Here is a 25,109-nt window from a genome sequence, read left to right as displayed (position 1 = left end):
TCAGAGCTGGGGGCCATTGCCCAGCTTTTGAGAAAGCCCATGTTAAGCACTATTTAACTCATCTCTGTATACTCTTAACAATTGTCTCTTGGATCCTTTCATCATAAGCAAAAGTTAACAGCTAACACTTCCTAAGCACCTAGTTTACCAGGTACAGTTGTAACTGCTTATGTATTTTCTCTCTTTGGGTCCTCAGGCATTCTGTAGAAGCAAGAACACATGCTTAGGGAGATACAACGACTTGCCCAAGGCCTACAGCTGGTAAGAGGTGGAGCTGAGACTGGAAGTCAAGAGCTTGTGTGCCTATACACAGCCCCTGAGGGATTCCCGGCAGGCCGGAGCCTGTTCTGTTCATTTTTAACTCTTAAGCCTAGCACAGTAGGCGCATAGTACAATTTTATTAGATCAGTGAATGAATGACTTTGTTTACCAACCTGTTAGAAAGGAAGAGAATGGAAGGATTTCCTGGAGGGAATACTTGGGAACTGTTGAGTTGTCCATTCATTCCTTCACGCCCTCAAACTCCTGTCTAAGACAGCTGCTCTGTGCCCACGTCGTCATTATACTGAAGGACCCCAATGATACAGGAGACAGTTCTGACCTTCATTATTGCCATCTGAATGAATACCTGTCCTGGCCCGGCTACTTGTCTCACACCACTCCTCACAACTATACTATGAGCTAGTCCTACGTATATCCCCATTTTACAGATTTAGTGTCTCTGGCTGACAAAGAATTCTCCTTAGGTCAAAGCAGCTCGGTGACACCCACTCCAGGCATTGCAGGCTGGCTTGCGCAGCATACAGGCCGCTCTGGCCCGGAAATCACCTCCGGTACCCATTAAACCGGCTTCACTTTTCTAGTATTTCAGCTCCGCCCTCCTAGAGCCAAAGCCGCTCTAGCCGCTCCAGCCAAAGCCGTGGCTGCTTTGGCAATCAACACACATCCGCTATCGGTAAACGTCATTTCCGGCGCGCAGGTCGCGACACATCCGGGTTCCGGCCTCCACAGCCGCTCGTTTCCCGCATTGAGTGAGGCTCTGTCTTCGGTACCGGCGACCCGGGAGAGGTAAGCGGGGCTGGGGGAGTGGGATGCGGACAAGGGTGAGTCCGTTCCAGAGGGAGGGGGTGCGAGGGATCGGGGAGGCGGTCCTCGGCCTGGCGGGTTTACGGACCGAGCCTCCAGCGCGAAACCCGGACTGTGGCTTCATGCCCTTTGCTTTCGAGCCCTGCCAGCAGAACCTCAGGCAGCTTGTTTAACGTCTCGGAGCTTCATTTTTCTTATCTGAAGCATGAAAACAGTAACAGTACCTACTTCGTAGAAGCGTTTTGATGTTTACATTAGATTATCGGCCTGAAGCGTCCAGCGGGTACTCAGCCACTCGTGACAGTCGTGATTATTACCATGCTCTATGCCCAAGGAGGCAGCGATATTATTGACTCCCACGTATCTGGGACTCCGCACTCCACTGAGAACATTTCCCTCCTTTGCATCCCTGGATGAGGTTGGGACCGTCAGCACCCAGCCAGCGCGCCAGTGAGTAAAATAAGCAGGGGGAGCTTTCCGAAACCTACCAGAAGTAGTGGCAGTAGTGGACTGTGCAAGTAGTGAACCCCTGTCCCTGAAGGCTGCTCGCAGCAACCGGTAAGGTAAGAGTTACAATTGCTGTCACAGGTTTAGTGTATTACAGTGTAGTGCATCAGTCATGTTTGGCACTTCGTGTGTATTTAATACTTACACACTGAGTACCTGGTAGAGTTGGGATTTGAACTCAGCCTGTGATTTTAGTGCCTGATTTCACACACTTTGCTAGATTCATTCTCTAATCCAGCAATAGTAATGATGAACCTAATCATGGGATTACAGTAGCAGCTAGTGTTCCTTGAGCACTTACTCTAAGCGTTCTTAGGGCATAAACATCATCTCTTCAGTCTGCCTAACAGGCATTCTCTAAGGTTGGTACTGTAGTTAATCCATTTAAGAAACTGTTGAATCTCGTCACCCAGCTACCGCGAGTTGAATTCTCTATTGCAGTCCACAGATGCCTGTTAAGGTAGTGTTCCCTGATTACTACTGTCTTCCAGCTTATCAGAAGAGGCTCATGTTTTGGGAGGAAGACTAGGTCTTAGATTTTCATCAAGTAGTTCAGAAAGTATAATTTAAAAAGAAACAACTTTTCCAGGACTACCAAGGGTCCAGATATAACTCTTTCCTCAACACTAAATGAAATAAAACTCCGGAGCCCAGGAAGATGGCCACCCAATTTCTGAGGCAACAGGGTATATGTTAACATACCTATTTTATGTGGTTTGTATATATATGTGTGTGTGTGATGTTTTGTGACATTGACTAGGACAAGGAAATACATAAGAATCACAGACTGTTGGGACTAGTCTTTTGTTTTAGTACTGATTGATTTCTAAAAAATATATTTTTAATGTCTGCTTTATTGAACAGTGATTTTAACGGACTTTGATTTGGAGGAAGCTCTGAAGGCAGCGGGAAGTATGGACTCCCAGGGAAGCTTTCTGCTGCTCTCAGGACTTACCGCAGACTGTGCCCTTTTTATCCCTCCTTTAGTGATTGGCCATGTCACTGTCCCACTTGTACAGGGGCGGGGAAGGCCACATGGATGATGACGATGACGAACGGGAGAACTTTGAGATCACCGACTGGGATCTCCAGAATGAATTCAACCCCAACCGGCAGCGCCACTGGCAGACCAAGGAAGAGGCCACCTATGGAGTGTGGGCAGAGCGAGATTCAGATGAAGAGAGGCCCAGCTTTGGAGGCAAACGGTACTGGCTGGCGTGGGGCTGCTTCCTTTTGTTTTAGGAAAGAGGGAAGATGGAGAGTGAGCTGGGGAGACACCCTGCGAAATATGCTTCTCTTCTGGCCTTACTGGGTCCCTTTCCTGGGACCTCAGCTAGAGAGGTCCAGTGCTCTCTTTAGGCTAGAGTGCTGCCCTTCCACCGATTTAATCATCACTTGGTGTTTACTGAGTAATTACGCACGTTATGGACCCAGGCCTTGCCTCCTAGGAGCCCAGCCTCTAGTGGATGGAGACAATCAATAACTTACACAATGCAAATTTGTAATGGTGGTTTAGGACCTAAAGAGAGTACAGTTTAGGGTGTTTGGCCTGTTCTGGGAGGTCAGAAAAGATTTCTCTGAAGGAGCAACCCTTGAGCTTCTATGAAGGCACCTAAGGTGGTATGAGAGTTGTAGGCATGCAGAGACCCTTGGTGGGAAGCAGCAGGGTTTCCAGGAGGGTAGGAAAGGTTTTGTGGGCTGGACTGGAGTGAGGGAGCATGGTTTGAGAAGAGGCCCGTGGGACTGTGGTAGAGAGGGTGTGCCATGGGGTGGGATTATGTCTGGAGAAGAGTCCTGTAATGTGCAGAGCTAGTGCGGAGCCACGGAGGGGGCGGAGAGGAAGCTCTGTGAGGAGGTTGAGGCATTGGTCCTGCAGAGGTGCTGGAGGCCCCGGCTAAGGTAGCGGCAGGGAGATGGGGATTCAGGCGGAAAGTCTGCTCTTCAGTGTGAAGTCTTGTGCCATGGCTGAGGGTGCAGCAGGCTTGGGTTTGTCTCCCTGTCCCGCCTATGGCCTGTAGGCTCCAGCCCATTGAGATTGTGCGTTTTTCAAAAAGGAGGTTAGGGAGAAAGACTGGAGAGACTAGTTCAACGCCTTCTCATCTGGGAAGGACATCTAACTGTGGATGATAAGTAAATCACAGGTCAAGAATTGCATAATCATAAGATAATAACAGCAACCAACATACTTGTTCTGGGTTCTTTTCATGCCTGGTTTCATTGACCTTATGAGAAAGGAACCATTATTATCATCCTGTTTTACAGATTAAAAAACTACAGCCAAAAGTCACACAGCTATCCTGTGAGGATCTGGGCCCAACTGACTCTAGTGTTTGGGCTCCTAACTACAGAATTTTATTAAATCTTTAAGAAAAGCTTAAATCTGAATTTTAGTGCTGCCACGGGATGTTTAATGACTAGGTTAGTCATTTTATGCAGCATCTCTTTCTTCTGCAGTTTTCCCAAGGTTTTTCATTCACTGTTTTCTCTGTGTTCCTTTAACCACACAATACAAAGGTATCAGCTTCAATTTACACACGAAGGACCCACGGTTAATGACTTACTGTAAGTGCTGTTCCTGAGCCAATCAGGGTTAAAGTCAATACTTTTAATCTCACAGAGTTAACTGCGTATTTTTGTTTAGTTTTCATATTCAAATAATTTTAATGGACATGAAGTTTTTCTAAGTTTGATTGATGTCACTGTTAATATGCTTTCCATTAATACAATCTACTAATGTATTTGATGATTTTTATTTATCAGAATTTGATTTTTGTACTTGAAAATGTATGGATGAGACAAATGCTTTTTAAAGTACATTAATTTTTAAAAATGTAAAAGGAAAGTTGGATCATACTTTGATTTTGTAATCAGCTCGGCATTGATATTGATAACTCTCTGGCCTAGAGTTGACTTGAACACATCAGGTAAAATGTTAAATGTGATTACAGAGAGCTAGATCTGGGGCCCTTGTGACATAAGTATATATGTTGCTCTTTTAAAATGGATGCCTAAAAGTTGCCCTGGCCGGCAGAGCTCCTGTGAGGGGCAGCTTCCGGAGGGTTCTTCACGGAATCCGTGCGGCGCTGTGTCTGCTTGCAGGGCCCGAGACTACTCCGCCCCGGTGAACTTCATCAGTGCGGGCCTCAAGAAAGGGGCAGCAGAGGAAGCAGAGCTGGAAGACTCCGATGATGAAGAGAAACCTGTTAAGCAGGATGACTTTCCTAAGGATTTCGGACCCAAGAAGTTGAAAACGGTAGCACCTTTACTCCAGGACTGTGACCTTAGTGATATCCTTGCAAGGTCCTTGGGGCCCAAGCATCTCCTGGGGCTGAGCTGGAGGCAGGTTGTGTGGGTTTCTCCTGTGGTGGCACAAGTGTGCAATGCAGTCTCTTTTCTTTCCTAAGATACAGCACAGATACATTTTCAGTTTATATGACACTTTTCTTAATGCTCTGTGGCTGCCAGGCCATTTTCCTATCAGCCAGATAGGAAAACCTACTCTCTTAGGTGTTTGCTTCCTTTTCTTTTCCCATCAACTAAACTTTGATTTTCCTCCTTCTCAGGGTGGCAATTTTAAGCCCAGCCAGAAAGGCTTTGCAGGAGGAACCAAGTCTTTCATGGATTTTGGTAGTTGGGAAAGACACACCAAAGGAATTGGACAGAAGCTTCTTCAGAAGATGGGCTACGTCCCTGGCAGGGGCCTCGGGAAGAACGCGCAAGGTGTGGCACCACTGCTCTGTAGTCTTGCAGGAGGGACACAGGGCTGAGCAAAGAACAAGTTTGGGGAGCGGCTTGCTTTCTCTCTTGTAAAAATAACTCCACAGCCTGGTCTGCCAGCAGCGGACCGTTGTGCTCCCAACTACATTGCTTTATCAAACTCAGATCAAATACTTGTTTCAGCAGGAGAAAAAGGATTAGGGACTAAAACAGGCTGTGGCAGGCTGAAGACAGGCTGAAGAGGGACTTCTTCTTTGGCCTGTCCAGTGTTTCTATAAAAACTGAATTCATTGCTGATATTTAAAAATCAAACAGTTTCACCTAAAATTTTAGGTTTGGCTGGCAGTACTTGGTGCACTGCATCACAGCTGCCCCAGGCCTTCTCTTGGAAGCAGTCTCCACCACTCCCCATTGTATTCCTTTCCCCACCCACTTGACTGGTTTGCTTTTCTTGGGCATTTTGGGGAATTTGCAGCACTTGCTCACAAGCAGGAACACTTATTTGCTCATTGCAAATAATTGGACAGTTACTTGTCTTCAGGACTATCAAAACACTGTATGTAGCTTTTTAAACTGAGAGGCATGTAGCTATAAACTGAACGAAGCGATTCCCGTGTGGCCGCCTCCATCTGTGCTCAGTAGCACAGCCGTCCTCTGTCCTCTTGCTCCAGTAAGTTCCTCCCATGTCCTCATCCCTTTGATACCAAAGCCACTCTGACCAAGCATCATGTGGGTTCTTCCCACGGGGACTAGTTTCCCCTCTTCTTGACCTGTTTCCCACGAGCGGTCACCAACTGGATATACCACAGTATTCTCTATGCTTCAGATTCTACTCCCTAAATAATTATTAAAGTTCAATCCACATTATGTTTTGAAAACATTAGCTTTGATTGAAAACATTGTTTTGAAAACACTGATGGAAAAATCAATAAACTTGAATGAAGACTGAAATGGTGACTTGGAACAAGAATGAGGGGACTGTCCTAATTTGTTTCAACAGTACTACCTGGATGGGGTGGAGCACAGAGTTTGGAGTTAGAGGGAATCTTCATTGAAATATTGTAGTCCTGTCCATAAACTCTTTCATGTGAAAAACCATTTATTCATGCTATAAAACAAGTTAAGCCTGGGGGATAGAACTACTGACTGAAATGAATGGTATCTCATGTTAAACTGCAGATAAACCATGCTTCAATCAGAATTGTTCTTTTCTCTGAATTAACCACTCTTACCGTGCTAAACCTTCCAAATGAGCAAAGGATAGAATTTAATGTGCCAGAATTCCCAGTTATTAATGAATTGTTCTCTTTTCTTGAAGTCCACTAAAAAGTTAGTCCAAGTAGAAATGGAAATAACCTCATATCAGCAGCCTGTTCTGTGGCAGCATAAATACGCACAGAAATTTCAAATCGCACAGAACCTGAACAGTGCTCCAAGGACACAGCAGAGCTCTCCTTCCGAAGTAGTGGGTTATTGTGTGTAAGACCAAGGACATGTGATTTCACTGAGCAATTCACAGGAATTGCTGTGATCTGAAGTCTCCCTTTTGATCTTCTGCTGAAATCTTGTCAGGTATCATTAACCCGATTGAAGCCAAACAGCGAAAGGGAAAAGGTGCTGTGGGAGCTTATGGCTCAGAGCGTACCACTCAGTCGCTCCAAGATTTCCCTGTGGTTGATTCAGAAGAAGAAGCTGAAGAGGTAATAAGTTTCCTCTTTTACCTGAGATCTTCATACATAAGTTTTGCAGACCCTGATCGTAAGATACCTTTGCCCAAACAAGGGCCTGCCTGTTTACTTTTTAAAATTAGAACCAAGGTTCGTACTTAAAAAATCCTTTATGTTGTATTTCTAAGTTTCAAATGATGTAAATTTAAAACTAACATAGTGCCTGCCCATAGGAGATGCTCAGGAAATGTTGACTTTATCTTTGTATTTCTCCTTCTACTCTGATAGACCTGCCGGCTACCTCATTCTTTGGTGTCAAAGAGTAGGTGGTTTTAGTGTCCCGCAGGCACAATCCTTAGCGCAGGACCTTGTGAAAATCTGAGGGGCTAGTGAATGCCTGTGAAATGGTCTCAGTGGCCTCATCTGCTGTAAAATGTGGGCCTTTCTTATTGTGACTGACTGCATCCCCCCGGTTTAGGAGTTTCAGAAGGAGCTGAGCCAGTGGAGAAAAGACCCCAGTGGAAGCAAGAAGAAGCCCAAATATTCTTACAAGACAGTAGAAGAGTTGAAGGCCAAGGGCAGGATCAGCAAGAAGCTGGCGGCTCCCCAGAAGGAACTTTCTCAGGTCAAGGTACGGAAGCCCTTGAACAGCTGGTCTGGGATGGGGTGCTGGCAAACACCAAGGTATCCCACACCCCAGGATCAATCCCCAAACATTCTAAGGTCCCTCTGGGTCTTCTCTCCAGGCTTTTCTTTAATCCCACTTTTCTCTCAATAGCAGCGTGTTGCCATTCGCTGCGCTCATCTTCAGTGGTAGTTGTCAGGTTCCCACTCTGGGCACTATAGCGGTAAATCAAACAGATTTCCTGTCTTTCTGGAGTCAGTGAATTTATGAGCTTCCACATTACTCAAAACTTGTGTCTGCAGTGGGCGTATTGTTTCCAAGCAGCTGTGCTGTTGCTCAATCCTACCTCTACTGCTAGGTCTTTATGTTTTTCTGGTTCAGTTTGGGTTTGTGGCATTCTAGTTTGTACAAAAGACTTGTGTCTCTTTCACACATTTTGAAAGGATAGATTCCTAAAAGTGCAATCACTGGGTTAAAGAATAGGAACGTTTTTAAGGCTCTTAAAACCTGGGAAGGGTGCACTTATTCTCTGACCAGGAGTACAGGACAGAGTCCTCAGACGTACCAGCACTGAATATTTTTTTTAAAAACATTGAATTTTCAGCCATTGTTATGTACATGTAGTCTTAGGTTTTCCATTACTCCCCCAAGTAGCCAAAAAGCAGTGGTGGCAGTTGTCTGTTGTCATTTGGTGTAGGAGATCCAGTGTGTGTCACACAAGGTCAAATGTCAGGGTGTTGTGCATCAGGTTACCTGGGGGAGGGAAACTGGTAAGAAACGCAGATGCCCAGGTCCCAGGATCCAGATTAGGCCTGAGGACTCTGTTTGTTTTTTTTCCCCAAAGTGATTCTAATGCACGTGGTTCATGGATCACACTTTTAATAAGCGGTGACAAATAATCCTGTTTCAGAAGTAGAGTCTATATTCAGATTTCCTCAGTGTTCTTATAATGTTGGAATTAGCTCATATCCTAGCTTGCCTTTGTCAACAGCTGTTTGTTTCATTTTGTTTTTAAATAGTGTATAGTACATTTTAGAAAATGAGGAAATAGGCAAAAGGATAAGAAAAGCTTCCTTCTTTCCCAAAAAATTACCAATTTTAACACCTACATGTACTTCCCTACGAGATCATTGCCTAAATATGTATTCTTTAACTAAAATGTGCTATCTTGGTTGTGTTATTTTATTACTTGCTTTGATCAGTACAGCCTCTACTTTTCCGTGAAAATATATCTTCATTGCAAGTAGTCTGTACTCAAGTGTCGCCAGTCCTCCCAGACAGCCTTACCTGGTTTGCCCAGAGGGGTCTGGTCTAGAACTGTCTATCGCACCCGACCGTTTTGCCCTCTGCGATGTTTTCCAAGGTCATAGACATGACTGGCCGGGAGCAGAAGGTCTACTACAGCTACAGCCAGATCAGCCACAAGCACAGCGTCCCGGACGACGGGCTGCCGCTGCAGCCACCGCAGCCACCGCAGCCCGGCAGAGAGGCCAAGGCCGCGGGCTTCGCGCTGCCTGAGCTGGAGCACAACCTGCAGCTGCTCATCGACCTCACGGAGCAGGAGATCATCCAGAATGACCGGCAGCTGCAGTACGAGCGGGACATGGTGGTCAACCTCTCCCACGAGCTGGAGAAGATGTGGGAGGTCCTGGACCACGAGGAGCGGGCCATCTCCAACCTGAGCGAGGTGCTGCAGACGGTGGAGGAGTGCGAGCGGCGGATGCAGCCCCGCTGCGGCAGCCCCCTCACCCTGGCTGAGTGCGCCCGCATCTTCGAGACCCTGCAGGACAAGTACTACGAGGAGTACAGGATGTCCGACCGCGTGGACCTGGCCGTGGCCATCGTCTACCCGCTCATGAAGGAGTACTTCAAGGCGTGGGACCCCCTCAGGGTGAGCTGCTGGGGGAGGCCGCCTCGCCGCCTCGGGCTCAGAGGTCGCCCAGAGGGCAGGAGGGCTGGGTAGCCCCCCCGCTTCTCAGCCTCGGTTCCTCCTCAGGACTGCACTTACGGCACCGAGGTCATCTCCAAGTGGAAAAGCCTCCTGGAGAATGATCAGCTCCTGTCCCACAGCAGCCAGGACCTCTCAGCAGACGCCTTTCACAGGTACTGGCACAGGGCAGGCCCTGAGCGCCTGCTGCCTGTCTTGGGGGCCTGGGGAGGTGGGGGACGTGGGGGGCTGGCCTGGACTAGCTCTCTGCTCCCCGCCGGCCCTGCACTTGCCGGGTGTAAGGGTTGTGCACAGGCTAGGTGCTGGGCCGCCCCGGAGGAAAGCAGCCTCTGTCCGCGGTAAGTAGGTGAGGAAAAGGCAGCCGGCGAACGAGGAAGTGGACAAAGCCAGGATGCAAACGGCACAGGGAGAAAGAACAGGACACACATCTGCTTGGGGTGTGGTGGGGGTTAAAGGCGAGGTCTCTCAGAGGTGTCGCTTAAGCTGTGGCTCTGCGCCTGATGGTTTTCTCTGATTGGATTTCTGTGCTGTTGCCTTTTTTCTCCCTTACTTTAGTGCTGAGGGTGATGGTATACTTTGTAGGCTTTGAAACCGACTGCAGTCAGCCAGCCTGCCCTGTGCCTTTCTCCCACAGGCTGATATGGGAAGTCTGGATGCCGTTCGTTCGAAATATTGTTTCCCAGTGGCAACCAAGGAACTGTGACCCGATGGTGGACTTTCTGGACAGCTGGGTGCACATTATTCCCGTGTGGATCTTAGATAACATCCTGGACCAGCTCATCTTCCCCAAGCTGCAGAAGGAGGTAGGGCCCGGTGGCAAATGGCTGTAATTAGTAATGAGGGGGGCTCGTTTGACATTTCTCTCCATTGCCTCAGTGCTGTGGACACGCCTGGAGTTAAGAGTTTCTGTTGGCACAGCCACTGTCCTGTGTCACCTCCAGGCTTTTCTCAGCACTGCTCTTCCCAAAACCCTCCTTGATGAGAGTTCATTTTCTTGGTTTCTTGCATAAAATTAGAATTGTGCCATTTCTAAGATTTAATACAGTTGCATGGGCATATTTTATGGGTCAGTGTCTCTGTTTTGGAAAATGCAGCATAAAGGACTGAGGACCTGGTCCTGGAGGGCACGCGGCCTCCACGCCATTTACTTACTACACATGCATCGTGTGACTGCCTCACAGGCTGCATGGACTGCTTTTCCCCATCCATCTCCAGGTAGAAAACTGGAACCCACTGACGGACACTGTCCCCATCCACTCCTGGATCCACCCGTGGCTGCCCCTCATGCAGGCGCGCCTGGAGCCGCTTTACTCCCCCATCCGCAGCAAGCTGTCCAGCGCCCTGCAGAAGTGGCACCCCAGCGACTCCTCTGCCAAGCTCATCCTCCAGCCATGGAAAGATGTCTTTACCCCTGGCTCCTGGGAAGCATTCATGGTCAAGAACATAGTGCCCAAGCTGGGTAAGGAAATGGGGACAATGCATCCAAGCCCAGCGGCTTGGGTGCCCGGTTTCTGTGGCCAGGAGGAACGATCGTGCTTCTGAAGAAATGTCTTTGGTCACTGAAAAGCTTAGCAGATGCTATTTCTCACCACCAAGGAGGGGCCGTTTTGTGCACTTAGGCTGAATATAGATGTATTCCAGGGCCCTACGGCAGCGACTCAAAGGCTGCAGTGACCATGTCAGATGCAGTGTGCCTCCTGGTACCTCTTTGGGCTTCTTAGTAACAGGATTGGTGTTCTGAAATTTTTGTGGTATTTGATCCTAAATATATATTAAGAGTTATTGCTGGGTTAGAAAAGAAAATGATTTTTAAGAAATGCCGTATCAGGAGCTTAAAATTGGCTTTAAAAGCAGATCAAAGCCTGACATTCTGTGGTGAAGGTTCTGCTCTTTGTGCTTTGCCTGAGAGGCCTGCGTCTCTTGCAGGGATGTGTCTCGGAGAGTTAGTCATTAACCCCCACCAGCAGCACATGGACGCTTTCTATTGGGTTATCGACTGGGAAGGAATGATCTCGGTCTCCAGCCTGGTGGGGCTTCTTGAGAAGCACTTCTTCCCCAAGTGGCTGCAGGTACACTTGTTTTGCTTTATTTTGTTGGGGGTGGGATGGATGCAGGGAGGATTTCTGCTAGGGTCTGACTACAGGTGCTTGATCCTTAGACAACTGTCAGATAGTGCCATCATCACACCACAAATTGAATTACATGCCAGGGTAGGAATGGATTCAGCAGTAACAGCGCCCACCACTGACTGAACATTTGCCATGTGCCAGATGCTATTCTAAGCACTTAATTTGTGTTACTTCCGCTCCTTACATCAGCCCTTTGGGGTATGGATGGTGGTGTCCCTATTGTACAGGTGGGAGGCTGAGGCTCAGAGTTCATATGCAAGGTACACAGCTACTGAGCTGACTCCAGGTGCCACACCCTTCAGTGCTGGACTGTTCAACCCCTATAAACCTCTACAAGTGTCACCAGCTGGCAGGACCAGGATCTAAACAAAACAAACAGCCCCTTTGGAAGTTCTGCTCCCATTTATTGCCACTTTGGATCCAGGTTTTCATATTTGTTTCTATTTGGCAGGTGCTGTGCTCCTGGCTCAGTAACAGCCCAAATTATGAGGAGATCACCAAGTGGTACCTGGGTTGGAAGTCCATGTTCTCAGACCAAGTGTTGGCACACCCATCTGTCAAAGACAAATTTAATGAAGCACTTGATATCATGAACAGGGCTGTGTCCTCCAATGTTGGTGAGTGGGGATTCTGTTTTGGATGTCCTGGCCCTGAGCTCTTCGTTCCTGAACATGTAAAGGACACAGTTAGTTTGCAGGTACCCGTGGGCTGCCTTAAGCATGGCTCACCCTCTGCTCCGACAGACCTGCTCTTCCCACCAGACCCGGTTATGCAGAGAGCCGTCACACACTGCCCAGCTCTCCTGTGACTAGGAGGGGCGTTTCCCCCAAATGGGAACTGACTTATGCTGGACCCACACCCTGTGGGTCTGGCTCCAAGGCCCACCTTCATAACCACTGTGCTACTCGGTGTTTTAGGGGGTAATTCGTGCATCTGCTTGGCCAGTGTCGGGAGTGCTAATCAAGTGTTTAACAGCTCACTGTGTGGGTCTGACACACAGCTAATACTCAGGAGTTGCTTAACCTCTTATCCCATTTTCTTTACCTGTAAAACAGTAATAATACCTACCTCTTGGTTTTATTAAAAAACCTAGAGGGAGTCACTGTTTGTACATAACTCTCAGTAGGTGGTATCTTTGTGGTGTCAGAAGTAGGCAGCTGACTTGTTCATTTAATATCTATTCCCAACACTACTCAGTTCTAGGTCAGGCACTGCCTAGCCCAACCAGTCCGTGTTATAGTGTGTTTACATGGCAAAGCAAAGGCCACTGAAGTACCTGTCTAATCCTGTTTCACAGATAAGCTCCACAAGGCCAAGAGCATATTCAAGGTCACTCAGCTAAAGAGTGGCAGCTGAGATTGCACTTTTATTTCCTGAGCTTTTCTTTCTACTTAGCCTGTTATATGAACAGTTAGAATTCTCTGCATTTACTGAGGCAGGTACACTTCTGTGCCCTCTACTTATCCAGGTCCTTCAAGACTCCTCCTCAGCCACCCTAGCCCCAGGCTCCTAGAACTGTGCCCTATCTGTGCCCCAGTCACACTGGCATTTATGGTCCTTCAATATTTGTTTCAGCCCCCAAATACATTTAAAGTTCTTCCAGGGCCAGAGGCCTGTATGGGTCAGGTGAAAATAACTAGTGAGGCCGTATGTTTTCAGGGTTCTCTAAAAGCCGCCTCTTTGACAGCATGCAGTGAAAGCTACCCGAGCAGGGTATCTTGGGAATGGAACAGTGGCCCCAGCTGAGTATCGATTGGGGTTTCCAGCCCTAAAAGGATACATCTCTTGCAGATTAATCTGTTTCATAGGTATTAACCAGAAATCTTCAGATCACTTGTTACGTGATACCCGCCAGGTGTCTGAACTTCCCTCCTGAGGCACCTGCTCATCTGTCTTGGGGCTTTGTGTCTTTGAGGCACAGTTGCCCTTCTGAGTCACAAGGAGGTGTTCTAGAGACGGCACCTGTGGCCCACCCAGCCCAGGGCCCACCCACCGTCTCCATGTTAGAGCTCCTCTCCTTACTCCGCTACCCCCGCTATCCCCCAGGTGCCTACATGCAGCCTGGAGCGCGGGAGAACATTGCCTACCTAACCCACACGGAGCGCAGGAAGGACTTCCAGTACGAGGCCATGCAGGAGCGACGGGAGGCCGAGAACATGGCTCAGAGGGGCATCGGGGTGGCCTCCAGCTCCGTGCCCATGAACTTCAAGGACCTTATTGAGACCAAGGCCGAGGAGCACAACATCGTCTTCATGCCTGTCATCGGGAAGCGACATGAAGGCAAGCAGCTCTACACCTTTGGCCGCATCGTCATCTACATCGACCGGGGAGTGGTGTTCGTCCAGGGCGAGAAGACCTGGGTGCCCACCTCCCTGCAGAGCCTGATTGACATGGCCAAGTAAACTGGGTGAGCTGCAGCAGGCTGCACACTTGCACCTCCGAGGGGCGTACTGTAAATAAATGATGTTTTAAACCACCTTTGAAAGAGTAACTTCTCTATTCAGGAGATACTGTCAGGCTGGAGCACCAGAGACGGAGGGAAAACATGATAATGCCACTTGAGAGGGAGGTGCGTACGTCTTCATACCAAGTCCTTCCAGCCAGGAGAGCCGTGCGAAGTGTTGCCTTTTCTCCGTGAGATACGGCCCCTCCACGGCGCCTTCCCTTTAGTCTCTGACAGCAGCTGCCTGTGCCACAGACACACCCAATACGTTACAGTGAGTTCAGGTCAATGGCCGACAGCCCTCCTGTCTTGTTCCTGATAATTTCAAGGTCCTTGCAGTCCTGATAATCTGGTTCTTCCCGAAATGCCCAAGTATCTGGGGGGAGTTGTTCTAGCTTTTGTACAGGGAACCAGTGGATGGAGGTATCGTTAAATATGTCCATGTACTGTGATGTCTGAGGAAACTCAAGCTCCTCCAGTCCATTTAAAATCTGAGCAGAAAAATTCAAAGGTGAAATGTGAAAACTTGAGCATCACTGCCGACCCCACTCTTCCGGGGGCAATTTCCACTTTACTAGTCACCCCATGTTACCCTTAAAAAAAAATAAGGAATAGTACATTTTGACTAAAATGCCCTGTGTGGTGCACTAGAAGGTCCATGGGCAGTGGGATTGCTGAGCTGTGATGCTGAGGATAAAGGAGCGCAGTAAGGGGGGGGGAAGATTCCACACAGTTTTCCATCCCAGTCCCTTCTTTCAGATACATACCTTTGCAACGTAGACATAATTTTTCTGCAGAATCCTTGTCAACAATCTAAGAATAAAAAATTAGAACAAAATATCATTAGGAAGTATGAGAGTGGTTTTATTCAACTTAAGGCATAGAAAGACAAGATTTAAATAAAGAAGAATTTTTTAAAATGAGATACAGGGCAGGTTAAATAATCAGTTGGAAATGTGACTGCCCAGTAACTGCAGCCATTTATTTCATCACGGGAGGAAGGACAGTAGACACCTAGGCACTGTGGAACAGGAGGGAATGTGCCTGTGAGAAATCAAATGGTTTTTTCCATTTTTAAAAAGCATTTCTGTCCATAAGGGAGGAGGAGCTATGAGCGAAAAGATTCCTTAACTTGCTTGAGTCTGACTCAGGGCTGTCGTCTCCTTTCTCTAACCTTGTCCAGTTTCCTATGGAGAAACATTTCCAAGTACGAAACAGGCACGGCAACATTGTCCGTTCGTGGGCCAAGCTGAGGAACGGGCTTTACCGCACAGCCTGGCAGCAGCTCAGCATCCTCAGGCTCACCTCTCCTGGAGTCCTGTGAAACTGTTCCCAATAATGACCGTCTTGGAAAGGGCATCAACTGACCAGTTACTCCATAAAAGATTGTTGTACAGGGCCGTCCCGCAGTGCGGCATGTAAAAGATGGTGGGCTCGCCACAAACACTCCGTTTTCCTTCCTGGGGGGACAGTAGGCACAGATGTAACCTTACTGCAGGTGAGGGAGGGGTAAGGACAGACTGACAGTGAGCTGGGGGCTCTCACCACAAGAGAATTACTGGTGAGGTGATGGTGTGGTAATTAACCTTACTGTGGCAGTCACTGCGCGATATGTACGCGTATGATACTGTATACCTTATACTTAACGCGATGTTATATGTCAATTATAGCTGGAAAAAATGAGCTGAAAGGAAAGCAAACTGAAGTATCCAATAGAAAAAATTATACAGTAGAATAGAGTGGCAGTACCTATGAAGTACATAAAATTATATGAAACTAAAGGTTGGGAAACATGACGTCTGGAAAGAACTCATGTTTACTTAACAAATGTGTGTCCCACGAGCACAGAAAGCTCTGGATCGATGAAGGGCTTTCTTGCCTCTGCGACAGGACAGGCAGGAGGGACAGCAATGGTTCCTGTGCCGCATGTACTGTGCTCTGTAGTCCTCCATGCTTCCCGTGTCGCTGCAGCCCCCTATCATAACTGAGTCCTCTGTCAAATAGCCCCTGTGAGCCCCTCTTTAGAACCATGGCTCTGCAGCCAAACTCCGTGGCAGGGAACATGGCCTTCCTTTGCTGTCTGGGCCCTGCTACCTCTGGGCCTCTCCTCTCTCCACTCTTCTTGCAGCGGCTTCCCTCTGTTAATGGCGGTGGCTTTCCTCTGCAGACTGGCAGTGGCTCCTGAACAGCTGGCTCTGCAATCCTGATCCTTCTCTCCAGCAAAGCCCTGGTAGGCCTTTAAATCCCAGCTCCGACCCAGGAACCTTCCCCCACCCCCAACAGCTTGGATTTGCCTTCCTGTCTCAGCTCCTAGTACTCGTCTTTGCCTTACTGTTCCATTCATCACTGACTTGCTTACAGACCACACACCTGGATGTGACTGTGGGCTCCCTGTAGACAGGGACTGGCTCCCCTTTATCTTGGTTTCTCCAAAGCTCCTTGCCTAGCACAGAGCAGGAATTCAAAAAAGATGGTCTGAATTGAAGGGCAGTGTTTTAGGCCCTTGCTAGCACAGGTGAATGATTCTCCTCTCTCAGGCCTAGTAAGCAATGAGATGGTAATTTCAGATTCAGAGAGGAATCAAATGATTATTCAATAATCCCCAAGACAATGCAAAACAAAAATCACAAGTATATACTCCTACTGGCTTCAGCCTTCTGCCTGAAATGATTCTTATTTTTGCAGAGATCTCAGAAATTTCAAATCCAAACTATTTCAGGGGATAGAGGGGCAGGCAGAGGATTTATCCACAACTCACAGCCAGGTGCTCAGATGTGACCAGGCTACAACTTGAAGAGGGCAGACCTGTCCCATTTTATCACCTCCCCTGGGACAGGGTAAATCCCAACCAGAAAGCCCTCATGTGCCTTCTTTATTTTGAGTGCTAACAGTAAACACCAACTTGGCATAATTTCTGGACACAGGATTTTCACTGGAATTTTACAAACAACATGTTCTGGCTCATGACATTTGTGTAACCCATTTTTTTCTCCAATGGGCACAATATAGGTCAAAATGTGGGTGACTGTGAGGTCATATATTACAGGCCTTGGGAAAGCAAGCAAGCAGTGGGAAGGACTGACTGCTAGTTCTGAGAAAATGTGGCCAGGGCAGGACCTGGGGTCCATTCAGTCAGCAGTTCCTCAGCCCTCCTGCCCCCCTCCCCTTCCCCGACCCACCTACCTCATTCTCACTGAGAACAGCCATACCAAGGCTGTTCAGAACCGCAGTTTCCAGGGGGCTAAACAGAGGGTCATACACACAGCAGTGGCTCCTGGGAATCTGCAGGAGGGAGGAATGGTTGGTTTCAACCTAACATGGGTGTGTAATGAAATCAACCAGGAGCTGGGTGATCTCAAACATCGGTGTCTAAGACCAAGGCAGGGGGTGACGACAAAGAATCCAGAAATTTACCTGGCACTTTTCCAGGAAGAGAAGCAAAAACGTCAGCTGGTTTCTAGCTACGACACAGGTGGCAAAGTTCCCAATGCCGTAACACACACACCTCAAATGGCAGCTTCCTGGGACCAGGGTGTCTCTGGGGACGGAGCCAGGGGCCACAGCTGACTCATTTGGTGATAGGTCAAGGTGCAGGCTTCCAAGGGCTTCTGGAAGAGTCCCCACAGGGGCCTTCAGTTGTACCAGATGTTTCCTAAGACAGCTGTTGATAGTTTCTGAAAGAGCAAGCCCTGGACACAGTCAGAGGGCATGCTCCGACCCTGTGAACTATGTCATCCACCCAAGAAGTCCACAGACCCGTGGGAGAAGGAGCTGGGTAGCAGAGGCCTAAACAGCTCAGAACGGTTGCTGACCTTACTCCCACATGTGCGTGGGACAGGCTGCTGCGTCCAGGTCCTGGGCACCCACACCCTACAACCTGAGAGAACATTTCAAGCAAAAAGTTGGTTTTGTTTATGGGTGGTTTTCATCTAAAACTCCGATGTGAATGCATTCCAACTTAATAGGAGGCACCTGGTAAATGCGGGTTATGTACTAAGTACCTACCTTTTTCATTTTAACAATCTAGGAGCAGAGTAGAACCTGGCATGCACACTGCACTGTGAAGCTAAATGTTATCAAATTCCTTTGATGGGTTGGATTCCTTTCTTTGCCCATATTCAGGCCCTCCTCCCACCCCTACCACCCCCAGCCTCGGCCAGGTGGTACCCACCTAGTGCTGAACTCCAGAAATCAGAGATAAGCAGGTCTTCCCTGTTGACAAAAAATGGCATGATCATTTCTCATCCTTTTAGGGCTGCCTAGCAGTGCCCCTCCTCCTGACCAGGAGCTGGAGGCAGAGAGGAGGACAGGGTGCCCTTGGACATGGCACCCACCCTTGAGTGACAGGAGGAGCACGCACAGTGAACACGTCCAGAGCCACACCAGTCCTGTTGGGCTCAGAGAGGGCAGGAGAGGGGGCTTGCTGGAGGAGGCCTCAACTCCCAACAACAGGTCTGGGTCTGTTTTGTATCCTTGGTCCACAGCAGGGCCTGGCACAGAGGTGCAGCTCCCTAAATAGTTCTTCAATGCACAGATTAAGCCTCTCTGAGCTTTAGTTTCCTCATCACTAAAATGAGGGAAGGAATCATACCTACCATGGAGGGTTACAGGAGGGATTAAATGGGTCAGCATTCAGCACAGTGCCTCACACACAGCAGGTACTCAATACATTATCGGTAATTCCAAAGTGAAAGTAAAAGAAGAGACAAAATCAGTGTTCTCAGCTTTCTTTATTTAAGACAATTGGCTTCCACAAACCCAGAGCAAAACACAGGTAGTGCATTATAATGAAATGAATTATCCAACCCAAGAACAGATTAAAAAACAAGACCCACCTATATGCTGCCTGTTAAGAGACTCACTTCAGATGTAAAGACAGACTAAAACTGAAGGGGTGGAAAAAGCTGCCCCATGCAAATGGAAACCAAAAGAAAGCTAGGATACCTGTAATAAATCAGACAAAATAGACTTTAAAACAAAGACGTACCCAAATGTATGGGTTGCAGCAAAAAAAAATGTATGGGTTCCCTAAGAGGGACATTCATTGTGATCTAGGCCTACCTTAAGAAACAAGAAGTCTCAAGCAACCTACCTTTGTGCCTCGAGGAACTGGAAAATGGAGAACAAACAGAGCCCAAAGTTAGTAGAAGGAAGGAAATAAAAATTGGAGCAGAAATAAATGAAAGAGACTAGAAATAGAAAAGATCAAGAAAAGGAAGAGTTGGGTCTTTGAAAAGATAAAATTGGCAAACCTTTAGCTAGAGTCAGCAAGAAAAAAAAGCAGAGCAGACTCAAAAAAGAAAATCAGAAATGAAAAAGGAGATGCTATTACAATGGATATAAAGAAATACAAAGGACCACACGGGACTACTGTGAACAATCACACACCACCAACCGGACGACCTAGAAGAAATGGATAAATTCCTAGAAACATACACCCTTCCAAGGCCCGATCATGCATAAATAGAAAATCTGAATAGACCAATTAGTCGTAAACAGATGATCAGTAATTAAAAACCTCCCGACAACAAAATGTCCAGGAGTAGACAGAATTCACTGGTGAATTCTACCATGCAAAGAAGAATTAATACCAATCCTCCCAAACTCTTCCAAAAAACAGCAAAGGAGAGAACTCTTCCAAACACTTTTTATGAGGCCAGCATCACCCTGAAACCAAAACCACAAGAAAACTGCAGACCAATATCCCTTTAAGGACGCAGATGCAAAAATCCTCAACAAAAATATTAGCAAGCCAAGTTCAACAGTACATTAAAAAGATCATACACCACGATCAAGTGAGATTTATTCCAGGGATAAAAGGTTGGTTCAACATCAGCAAAGCAGTCAAACATGATATACCACATCAACAAAATGAAGGATAAAAATCATATAATCACCTCATTAGATGCAGAAAAAGCATTTGAGAAAATTCAACATCTATTCATGATAACAACGCTCAACAGAGCAGGCTTAGAGGGAATGTACCGCACTTGGGGGTGCAAATAGGAATAGGGGGTGCCTGGGGATGCTGAAGAAGCTGAGGAGGAATTACAGCGCCAAGGTCTATGGCAAGTACCTTAAGAGTTCTCTAAACCCCTAGACACATTCATTTTCACTGGCATTGTCCAAGGGCCTAAAAAAAAGTCACTGCTGCTTTTTTCTCAGACTCAGCACTGAGAAAAAAGCAGCAGTGGTCAGTCAACCTCTGAGTTGGTCAGTAGCTGGTCAGTCAACCTCTGAGTCACCACTGCCTCTTTACCCTAATTTTGGGGGAGGGAACACACAAAATTTGTTTGATTTCTGTTATTGGTCCTTCAGCTGTTGACCTGAGGAAGATCAACAAAGGTTGTTATTTATTAAGCCCTTCAAGGACCGCCAACAAATAAAGGCAATACTAAGTAGCTACAGATAAAGAGAAGGTCCCTCTGGTCAGGATTCTCACTGGAACCTAAACTACTTGATGTAACGGGCGGGCGGCTAGGCTCCTGCTTCCACACCCTAGGCAGTAAGTTATTAATGACTGAGTCACTATATAAAGAGCTCTGCCCAGTGCTCTGGGCGGGCGGGGGGGCGGAGGCAGAGACAATGGAGGATTACAGACCATAGACTGTTGGATGCAAACGTAATTCTAGTGCTTGACTAATCGCTGGGAGAACAAGCGGGGTAATAAACCCTTTCACCCCAAGAACGTTCCATTGTCATTCCTCAGTCTCACTGAATCCATAGTGAACTTGCCTGGGCCTGAAATCCACTGGCAAAACATAGCACAAGTAGGTAACATTTACTGAGGCACCGCTCTGTTATCTGCCGTACAGAGCAAGGCATGAAAATATAGGGATGGGATAAGGAAAAATGATGGAGAACTTTGAAGCACAGGTTTTGAAGTTGCAAAGACATGGGCCTAATGTTTATTGTCTAAGACTTGGAGCCCTACCAGAATCCTAGCATGGCCGAGATGGTCAAACCGACAGTGTATAATACTTAAGCCAGTGCCAGGCACATAGCAGCTTAGCTAATGATGATAATCCTGAGGGTAACAATCACGTGGTTGTGCTGCTTCGCTGGTGTTTTCAGTACCAGTGATAACCAACATTGGCATATTGATACCAAACATGAGCTTACTACGCTCCGGGTACTTTCGGAAATGTCTACATTTAATTCACCGAATCCTCAAAACAAGTCTGTATAGGTATGATTCTCATACCCATCTCAGATGAGAAAACAGGCACAGAGATTGCACAACTTGCCCAAGGTATGGCAGCTGTAATTGCAATAGGAGGAATGTTTTATTTTACTATGTTTCAGTTTGTAATGAGCTCGTTACTGCCGTTACATCCTCACAATAACCTTTTTAAAGGTTTTGCAAGCTGTTCCCACTTTACGGATGGCGAGACTGAGGCTCGGAGAGGTTCCCACGGGCGTGAAGACTGGGACCCAGGCCCGACTCCACACTCACCCCGCCTCTCGGATGCGACGAAGCACGACTCCACGGTCCTCCTCGGAATCACGGTCCTCCTCGGGATCGCGGCCTGGGGCCGCCGCCGCCTCTCTCCGCCGCTGACGCTGCGCGGCAAGACGCTTTCTACGCGGGGCCGCAGCCTGCCAGGATTCCCACGCCTCCGCCGCCATCGGCCTCTGACGTCGGCGGCGCGCTGGGCTTGCGTCATCGTCCTGCGCCAGCTCTCCGGGCACTTTAGGGGCGGGAGGCGCGGCCGCGAGTAATCCTGCGACTTGGCCGCCGCGCGCGTAGGTACTGGGCGGGGGTCGCTAGCGCCCCGCAGCCGCCTGCCCTCGGGTCCCGAATCCCGACCCCTGACCCCGGGCTGCCGGGCTACTCCGGCGGGTGGGGGGCGCGGGGATGCCGAGGGGCGGGGCCCTGGTCGGGATACCTCTTGGCGGCTCCTCCGCGCCTGACCCGGCCCAGGTTGCCCTCCTCGCCCCGCACCTCCGCCTCTGCGTTCCAATTCCCGGCCCCCAGTCGCTTCCTTCCCAGTGCGCTTGCACGGTGACCGATGGCTTCCCGGCCCTTCGCAGTCATTAGGCGCCCCTCTCCTGCCCCACTGACCCATTGAAGCCACTTTTTACACCACCACCACCGCCCCAAGCCGTTGCCACTTATTCATTACCCCTGGGTCGATACTGCCACTTCCCAGGTTGCTGGAGCCTTCCCTGGGCACATCCAACACCTGCCCTACCCGAGGGCCGTTGCCAGTGCCAGCCTTTTCGGGACCTTTCAGAGATAAGATAGTGTACCTCAGTTTTCTGGGAACACAAGAGGGGTTTCAGGCTGCTGTCGTTGGTTCCAAGAGCTTACATGACCCTAAATAGACATTCAGATATGCTACAAAGAGTACCATGAATGTGGCCTTGTGGAAGGCCACCCCAAGATAATCTAGAGCTGAGAAAGAGATTTTACAGACCATCAAAGATTCAGTGGGGGCCTTTCTAGGGACTTCTCTCTACCAGAGGAGCTTTAAAAACTATTGTGTTCCCAGGAGGATGACAGATGGTGAGCAAGCATTTGAAACCAGGTGGCTGGGGACATTAAGCTTGGAGAAAGTAACAATAGGGATACAGTTTTGAAGGGGCCAAGGGTTGTCTTGTGGAAGGATTAGACCTTGCTTTGTTTCCTAGAGTGCATTATCCAGTATGTGGAGGTTGCCAGTAGGCCGATTTTGGCTTGGTAGAAGGATAAATTTAGCACAATGAATTGACTGTCTCTGGGGATAGTAAACCAGAGACAATCCAGGTAATTTTTGCAGAAGAGTGCAAGAGATAAGGATTAGTATGAAGGACGCTAGGGTCCCTTCTGACTCTGAAATGCCCTGATACTCTGAGTTGTCTGTCCTCTTGTGGGAGTTTGAAAGCCACTTGTTAAATTCTTTTCAGAAACATGGCCAGGTCTGGAATTTACATGTTCAGATTACTTTAGGGATGTCAAGGTGACAGTTCCTCAATTTAAGTTCCATTATTACTACAGCAACCACCTAATTTGTATTAACTGTCCTTGATACCCCAAGAGCTTTTTTTACCCTGGTTATTTAATCTCCTGTGTGATGTAACTATTTAAGAAACTAAGGGACTTACTCTAAAGTCCACTAACCTTTCTTTTTTATTTGGAAACAAAATGTTCAACTCTCCAGAAAACTCTTTTAAGTATCCAATTTGCTTAACCATTCTGGGTCACATGCTCTTCCACGGGCTTCTGAAATAATCTATTCTTTGTGTTTATTTTAAGACTAAGGCACTGATGTTTGAACAGGAAGCTTCAAAACTTTTGAAAGGACCTTCAGAATGGCTTTGAAACAGATAAACTAGAAGTTGCTTCAGAACACCACCTTCAGCATGTATCTCTGCTGTTGGGCTTTCCAGGTGAGGAGCTTTTTGAAGAGGTTATTCTGCAAAGAGCCAGAGAGCTGAAGCTCATGGAACCAGATTAGTGGACTTGACTTTCTGGCAGAAATCTATCACTTTATTACACTCTGCCTAAGAGGTGTGGAGGTATTCGTGGGACCAAAGGGCCTGCAAGGAAGGGAAGTAGCCCTTTCTTGCTGAATGAAAACTGCGCAAGTGACATTTCGACTGAAAACACTTAAACCTCCCACGCCCAGATTCATTCAACCCGGGACACACAGGAACCATTCCTCCTGGGGAGAAAGAAGCGATACTACAAACGAAAACCCAAATAAAGAGAATGAGGGCAACTGCAAAGTAAATGGCTGCTTCCACCTCCAAAGAGACAAAGTCAGCCTCCTGGTGAGTAACAAGGCCTGCCGTGGCTTACTTCCTGCCAGACTGCTGACGGATGTTATGGGTTAACTAAAAATCCCTAGCCAGATTGTTTAGATTATATTAAAGAAGAAAAAAGCGGTTTCCCCAGAGCAGCTGAACCAAGCATGTGAGCCATTTCTCTCAAAGCTGACATGTTGCAACCTTGTAAGCCTGTTGCACTGTTTGAATGAGTCCAGCCTTGCTGGTAGATTGTAGACAAGATAGGCATGGCCTATCATGCCGCTGGCTTTGATAGTAACGTGGGCATTGTAGTCTGCACTTCGGAGAGACAAGAAATGGTTGCAGTGCAGAATTACACCATGAGAGGAGGTTTGGCTAGCCTGGCTCTTGAAGGGTATTGCCTAACATCTGCCTGTAACTCAGTTCCTTTCTCAACCCCAAATAGGTTAAGCCTCTCTCATAATTTGGTTCAGAAAATATTTCTTTGGGGAGATGAAAGGTATAGTTTAAACAGAATGAGCAAGATTTAGCGGCTGATTATATATGTGCGAGTCAAAGAGGTGGGGCTGTTCAAAATGATGCCCAGGTTTTCTTTTGTGTGCCTGGATGAGGTGGGGTGCTTTCACCCAGAGCATATAAAGAAAGGGTAGAATGGGGCCTGGTGGTGGGGTGTCGGGGTTGGGTTTGAAACATTCTTGAAGGTTTTGGATCTGGACTTGCCCTGCAACCAGTTGCCCCTCTGAACCCAGAACCCAGGAAAGCGTACTGTGCTAGCTTTCTGGGGAGTTTGCCTTGTGGTCTTAAGAGAGGTAATTATGCTGCAGAGCAGCCTTTACTGCGGAGTAGACTGAAAGAGTCTTCAGGGAAGAAAAAGGGTTATGGAAATTGAGAAGAGAGAGTCCCTTGGGGGAGGCAATCAGAAGCTTGAAGGATCTTGTGTTATACTTAGAGGCAGGGAGGGGTCTGCTGCCTCTCTGTGAACCCCTCTAGGCCCCCATTTTTCCCATTAGACACTCACACTCTGCCTTGAACCAGCATGTTTCGTCATCTCCCTGTTATACCGCCTTGGCCGCAGGGCTGCCTAACCCAGTGCACACTACTGGCTGTCGGGAAATGTGTGTTAAATTAATGCATGAATTCCTGGTAGAAGGGATATTTCTGGAGATCCTCATGCCCAGCGGTCGTGAGGAGTACGTCTAAGACATCCCTCACTTACTTTGTTGTCAAAGCCTTAAAAGACAGTTTACCCAACCGT

At 47.8% G+C, this 25,109-nt stretch overlaps 3 protein-coding genes across 17 annotated transcripts in view; 2 read left to right on the top strand and 1 right to left on the bottom strand.

Annotated features, from left to right (window-relative positions):
- The first annotated feature begins 943 nt into the window (after positions 1 to 943).
- On the top strand, positions 944 to 14,156 carry TFIP11 (tuftelin interacting protein 11). 4 transcript variants are annotated; one of them, XM_036993404.2, is made up of 14 exons: positions 1,042 to 1,068; positions 1,421 to 1,536; positions 2,613 to 2,798; positions 4,693 to 4,846; positions 5,157 to 5,313; positions 6,883 to 7,010; positions 7,456 to 7,608; positions 8,966 to 9,493; positions 9,599 to 9,705; positions 10,185 to 10,353; positions 10,766 to 11,009; positions 11,477 to 11,619; positions 12,131 to 12,296; positions 13,726 to 14,156. In XM_036993404.2, exons 3-14 carry the CDS (start codon positions 2,629 to 2,631, stop codon positions 14,079 to 14,081), a joined length of 2,475 nt encoding a protein of 824 aa, XP_036849299.1. In that variant the 5' UTR covers positions 1,042 to 1,068; positions 1,421 to 1,536; positions 2,613 to 2,628; the 3' UTR covers positions 14,082 to 14,156. The 4 variants fall into 4 exon arrangements, with proteins under 4 accessions (XP_036849297.1, XP_036849299.1, XP_017497016.1 ...); XM_036993402.2 differs by lacking the exon at positions 1,421 to 1,536 and having other exon boundaries at positions 944 to 1,068; XM_017641527.3 differs by lacking the exon at positions 1,042 to 1,068 and having other exon boundaries at positions 1,397 to 1,536.
- Positions 12,063 to 21,804, bottom strand: SRRD (SRR1 domain containing). 4 transcript variants are annotated; one of them, XM_036993415.2, is made up of 8 exons: positions 21,579 to 21,785; positions 18,294 to 18,334; positions 17,537 to 17,796; positions 17,306 to 17,404; positions 15,428 to 15,582; positions 14,890 to 14,935; positions 13,767 to 14,613; positions 12,063 to 12,344 (listed from the first exon to the last, which is right to left on the bottom strand). In XM_036993415.2, exons 1-7 carry the CDS (start codon positions 21,749 to 21,751, stop codon positions 14,392 to 14,394), a joined length of 996 nt encoding a protein of 331 aa, XP_036849310.2. In that variant the 5' UTR covers positions 21,752 to 21,785; the 3' UTR covers positions 12,063 to 12,344; positions 13,767 to 14,391. The 4 variants fall into 4 exon arrangements, with proteins under 4 accessions (XP_036849310.2, XP_036849313.1, XP_036849312.2 ...); XM_036993418.2 differs by having other exon boundaries at positions 13,767 to 14,366; XM_036993417.2 differs by having other exon boundaries at positions 17,537 to 17,730.
- HPS4 (HPS4 biogenesis of lysosomal organelles complex 3 subunit 2) overlaps positions 21,768 to 25,109 on the top strand; it is a 25,881-nt gene continuing 22,539 nt past the window's right edge. For 7 of the 9 annotated variants that reach the window (XR_005054511.2, XR_012125491.1, XM_036993413.2 and 4 more), the window contains exons 1-2: positions 21,768 to 21,868; positions 23,361 to 23,878. Coding sequence is in view for 7 of the 9 variants with exons in the window: in XM_036993413.2 (XP_036849308.2) it covers positions 23,678 to 23,878 (201 nt within the window). In the remaining 2 variants the exon portion in view is untranslated. Of the gene's footprint in view, positions 21,873 to 23,360; positions 23,879 to 25,109 lie in introns of all 9 variants that reach the window. The other 2 variants (XM_036993408.2, XM_036993406.2) reach the window with 2 other exon arrangements.

Source organism: Manis javanica, chromosome 15, assembly GCF_040802235.1.
Source record: "Manis javanica isolate MJ-LG chromosome 15, MJ_LKY, whole genome shotgun sequence".
NCBI lineage: Eukaryota > Metazoa > Chordata > Mammalia > Pholidota > Manidae > Manis > Manis javanica.
The sequence above is the reverse complement of the archived record's forward strand: the minus strand, read 5'-3'. Positions and strand labels throughout refer to the sequence as shown.